The sequence below is a fragment of the Phaseolus vulgaris genome, chromosome 5, assembly GCF_000499845.2.
Source record: "Phaseolus vulgaris cultivar G19833 chromosome 5, P. vulgaris v2.0, whole genome shotgun sequence".
Taxonomy (NCBI): domain Eukaryota; kingdom Viridiplantae; phylum Streptophyta; class Magnoliopsida; order Fabales; family Fabaceae; genus Phaseolus; species Phaseolus vulgaris.
In genome coordinates this window covers 9,887,985-9,892,785 of record NC_023755.2, presented here as the reverse complement: position 1 = coordinate 9,892,785, position 4,801 = coordinate 9,887,985, and the positions used below count along the sequence as shown (strand labels likewise).

The 4,801-nt window shown below is 32.3% G+C and overlaps 1 protein-coding gene across 2 annotated transcripts; it reads left to right on the top strand.

Moving 5' to 3' along the window:
- The first annotated feature begins 1,262 nt into the window (after window positions 1-1,262).
- On the top strand, window positions 1,263-4,157 carry LOC137835112 (cytochrome P450 72A68-like). Of its 2 annotated transcripts, none has more exons than XM_068643457.1 (5): window positions 1,263-1,753; window positions 2,084-2,301; window positions 2,513-2,757; window positions 3,098-3,485; window positions 3,556-4,157. In XM_068643457.1, the coding sequence occupies exons 1-5, from the start codon at window positions 1,477-1,479 to the stop codon at window positions 3,988-3,990; spliced, it is 1,563 nt and encodes a 520-aa protein (XP_068499558.1). In that variant the 5' UTR covers window positions 1,263-1,476; the 3' UTR covers window positions 3,991-4,157. The 2 variants fall into 2 exon arrangements, with proteins under 2 accessions (XP_068499558.1, XP_068499559.1); XM_068643458.1 differs by having other exon boundaries at window positions 1,270-1,753; window positions 2,216-2,301.
- Window positions 4,158-4,801: the final 644 nt, after the last annotated feature.

The following is a 4,801-nucleotide window of genomic DNA, read 5'->3' as shown; positions in this document are numbered from 1 at the left end:
TTGTTCAACACTAACAACCATAAGGTCAAATATGTTCACTTTCTTTCAATAGTTGAGATTTGTTCCAATATTTAAATTTGAAAAAAAATATACTTGTTTTGAAATATTTTGGATAAATTACTTTTTCACACTATTGAATTGTTTTATTGTATAGTGTTTTAAATTATTATTATTATTATTACTTACTTACAAATTGTGTGTTTGGTTTTATTAGAAGCTTAAATTTGGTGAAGTGTAAAATGTTAATTTCTCAACTTAAAAAAATATTAAATCTGTTCACTATTTTTTTAGCGTTGAGATTTGTTTAAATATTTAAATTTAAAAAACAATAACTTTGTTTTTAAATATTTTGAATCAATTAAAATTTTATAATATTTAATTGTTTTATTATATCAAATTTTTTAATTATTATTATTATTATTATTATTCATTTATTGAAAACTAAAATATTATGTTCAGTATTAAATAATAATTTATCAAGATGAAACATGTTTACTCTCTTTTTATTGAGATATGTTCCACTCAGGTTAAATTATATTATATATCTGATAGTATTATTTTTAAATGTTAATGTTTCCTTTCTTAAATCTCTTTCAAACATAAGTGTTTCCATGTCAAGATTTTGAAGGTGTAAAATCATGTTACTCTATTTTTAATAATGAGTTCTAAAAATCAAATTGAACATCTCAAGAACAAACATATTGAATAATGAACAAGTATTTTTTCTAACAATAATATGTATTATTTAATTTTTTTTTTCTAATTATTATTAAAAAATTAAACAATAATAGTTTTTCATATATATTATACATATTATTTCCTATTACTTTAAATTCTTTCATCTTTTTTAAATTAAATTTATATAATAAGTTATGGTATTTTTAAATTAAATTCCGTACGTTGCAACATGATCTATCCATCTTTCATGATCTATCCGTGATCTTTTATATATTTTGTGACTTTGATTTCTAGCTCTATTATTTTAATTATCATTCTTACGGGCTATGTAAAAAGTTATTATTGTAGGCAACAAAAATTATAATTATTTTTGTTTTATGCTCTATTATTTTAATTATCATTCTTACGAGCCTATGTAAAAAGTTACTATTGTAGACAACAAAAATTATAATTTATTTTTGTTTTATTTCTTAAAATATAATTCAAAATTCCTTATTTAAATAATTCCCTTGCTTTTCACGGTTAATAAAGTACTAGTATTAATTAATTAATGAGCTTCATCAGACCCCCAGAAGATTCGTACATACGTAGATTAGTGACAAACGTCAAAACCAACATCGCCGCAGATAATGAATCACAATGCATTAGAAGAAGGAACGGAAAAAGAGAAGATACCAAAACTAAAGCCCTCTCAGTTACACTCAGCAAACAAGCATTATGTTCCGAAATCTATCATTGACCTTCCTCTAGTCATCAACTTTTTCCGGTTTTCTTTGCTCTACCAAACTTCTGAGAGAAATGGAAGCAGCGTGTACCACGATTCTGATGCTGATTCTGATACTGGTTCTGATATGGGCATGGATGATGCTAAATTGGGTATGGTTCACTCCAAAGAGGCTTGAAAGGCTTCTCAGAGAGCAAGGTCTTCAAGGTAATCCATATACGCTTTTGGTTGGAGACACCAAAGACTTTGCGAAGATGAGAAAGGAAGCCTTCTCCAAACCCATGAATCTCTTCTCCCACGACATAGTGCCGCGTGTGTTTTCCTTTTTCCATCACAGTATCAACACACATGGTAAGCTTATGGTTCATTCTATTGTCTTTTTGAAACTGTTATTTTGTCTTTCATTGTTCAGTTAGAGGTCTTCTTTTCTTTTCTCCAACTACTGTGTGATGGCAAGTTGCCTAATAGTTGTTCAGAATAGATCAGCATATTTCACTCACATGATACGCAATATTTGTTCTTGAGTTAGTTCATGATAGCTTTGCATGCCATGTTATTTTTTCTACTGGAAGATTAACATGTCACGGATTTGGATAACTTAACATGTAGAGAAGATCAACTTTTCTAATGCTCTTAACCTTACAAAAACCAGCTACCGGGTTGTTTGTTGATTATATGTAGGCAAAAACTCTTTTATTTGGTTTGGACCGGTACCAAGGGTGACCCTCACTGATCCAGAGCTAATCAAAGATGTATTTAACAAGACACATGACTTCCAAAAGATTAATATGAATCCACAAATCTGGTTACTAGGTCCTGGCCTTCTAAGCCACCACGGAGAAAAGTGGAGCAAGCACAGAAAGATAATTAATCCTGCTTTCAATTTAGAGAAGTTGAAGGTTGGTTTCTTATTATTAGATATAGATTTTATATATTGACTAAACATCAGGAAAACATGGTTATTTGTGCTGCATGTGTGTGTTTTTTTTCCATGTAAAAAGTACTCCACAAAAATGTATACTCTTAGAAGTGAAATACAAGTAAGATGATGTGAAGTTTGAATATTTACATGGAAATTTTAACAGTTAGCTATTTCTTCATTTACTTCAGAATATGTTACCACTATTCATCAAATGTGGTGATGATCTTATTGGCAAATGGGAGGAAATGTTATCATTGGATGGATCAAGTGAAATGGACGTATGGCCTTTCCTTCAGAATTTGACTAGTGACGCTATTTCGCGAACAGCATTTGGAAGTAGTTATGAAGAAGGAAGAAGAATATTTCAACTCCTAAAAGAGCAAAGTGAACTTACAGTGCAACTTATGCTGGAAGTTTACATCCCGGGATGGAGGTCAGACTAATATGTATATATTTGACTGATAGAATTAAGTGATATTCTGGATGATCTTTATTTAATTAAACCAAACATGTCATTCTTTGGTAAAGGACATTGTGATTAGAAAACAGTACTTATGACATTGTGATTAGAAAACAGTACTTATGATTAAGAATCAAAAAACTTACTGTTTACAACAACCATTTTACCAAATACTGTGACATGATTATGTGATATTTCTCTATTTCAACTTGGGAAAATCAAATTGCTAATCATGGAAAAAACCATTATAGAAATCTATTTTATATAGAAGAGAGAATGCCCTTCAAATCATGATTAATTTATGTTCACTTAGGTTTGTACCCACTGCTACCCATAGAAAGATGAACGCAATTGACAGGAAAATAAAAGCTTCACTTAAGGATATTATTAACAGCAGAGAGAAAGCACTAAAAGCGGGTGAAGCCAGTAAAAATTATTTGTTAGATACACTTCTGGAGTCAAATCAGAAAGAAATTCAAGAACAGGGAAACAATAAGAATGTTGGAATGAATATTGAAGATGTTATTGGGGAATGCAAGCTATTTTACTTTGCAGGGCAGGAAACCACTTCATCTTTGCTTGTTTGGACGATGATATTATTAAGTATGTACCCTGATTGGCAAACACGTGCAAGGGAGGAAGTCTTACAAGTTTTTGGCAATGGAAAACCAGATTTTGATGGATTGAATCACCTTAAGATTGTAAGTTCGTATTATCGTTTTGATATTGAATAACATGCTCAAAGTAAATTACTAAATACTTTTGCAACAGGTTACCATGGTTTTGAATGAGGTTCTTAGGCTATACCCACCAATAATTGGTCTTGCTCGAGAAGTTTGTAAAGATGTGAAACTTGGAAACCTATCATTAGCTGCTGGAATGCAAGTTTACATATCAATAATTTTGGTTCACCATGATTGTGAGCTCTGGGGTGATGACGCTAAGGAGTTCAAACCTGAAAGATTTGCTGAAGGAGTTCTAAAGGCTACAAATGGCAAAGTTGCACTATTTCCCTTTGGATGGGGTCCTAGGATATGCATTGGACAAAACTTCTCCTTGTTGGAAGCAAAGGTTGCTTTGTCAATGATTTTACGACATTTCTCGTTTGAACTCTCTCCTACCTATACCCACGCTCCAACTACTGTGATTACCCTTCAACCCCAGTATGGTGCTCAACTCATTCTACGTAAAGTAGAAAATATATAATAATGATCTCGTAGTGTTTGGTTCATATTTTACTCTTGAAAATCTTATAATGTAATAATACTTCAAAAAGACTGATATATTGATGAAGTTATTTCTTAGCATCAAATTTATCAAACAAAAACTAAGTTTCTTCGTCTTACAATTTATGTAAGGCCGTATCCTATCAAGCTCCTCTAGTCATCTATTTCTTCACTCTTTCAATCTTTTCTTTCGGTTCCTTTTTATGAGGAAAGAGGTAATTGAAAAGACACTCTGATACTCAAGTCAGCCGAGGTGCTATTTCGTTTGCAAGTGTAGGATTTAAACGGTCATTACCTTTTACTATGTGTCCCTTCTTATTAATATTTTCTTGTTGCGCTTTTTCTTATACTAGGATTAGTGTAGCGCAATGGTCTCTTACTCACGTTTATAGTGTTTAATTAGGTTTTATCTCCTAATCCTCGAATGAGAACGTGGCTGATCTTAGTCGAGAGGTCGAACCGTTGTCATCCGGCTACTGGACCTGTCGGTTTGTTGGTTCCTGGCAGTAGATATGCTTCCTAGGCTTGAGTGTTTACTTAAAAGCGAAAAGTCGTAAGTGTTACCTGTAGTTGGACGAGCCTGTTGTCGTAGATGTAGGTTGAGTCGATTAGAAGCATTTGCGATGCACCTTTGCCTCGGGAAGGTTGTCGAGGGAACAATCTATCGTGTGCCCAAACTTCAATGGCTCTGCTAGTTATCCGTTATGAAGGACTGATGAATCCCTGAAAGATAAAGCATTCCTAAACTAGTTAAATCTTTCAGAAGAATGACCCAGAGCATGACACAGGAC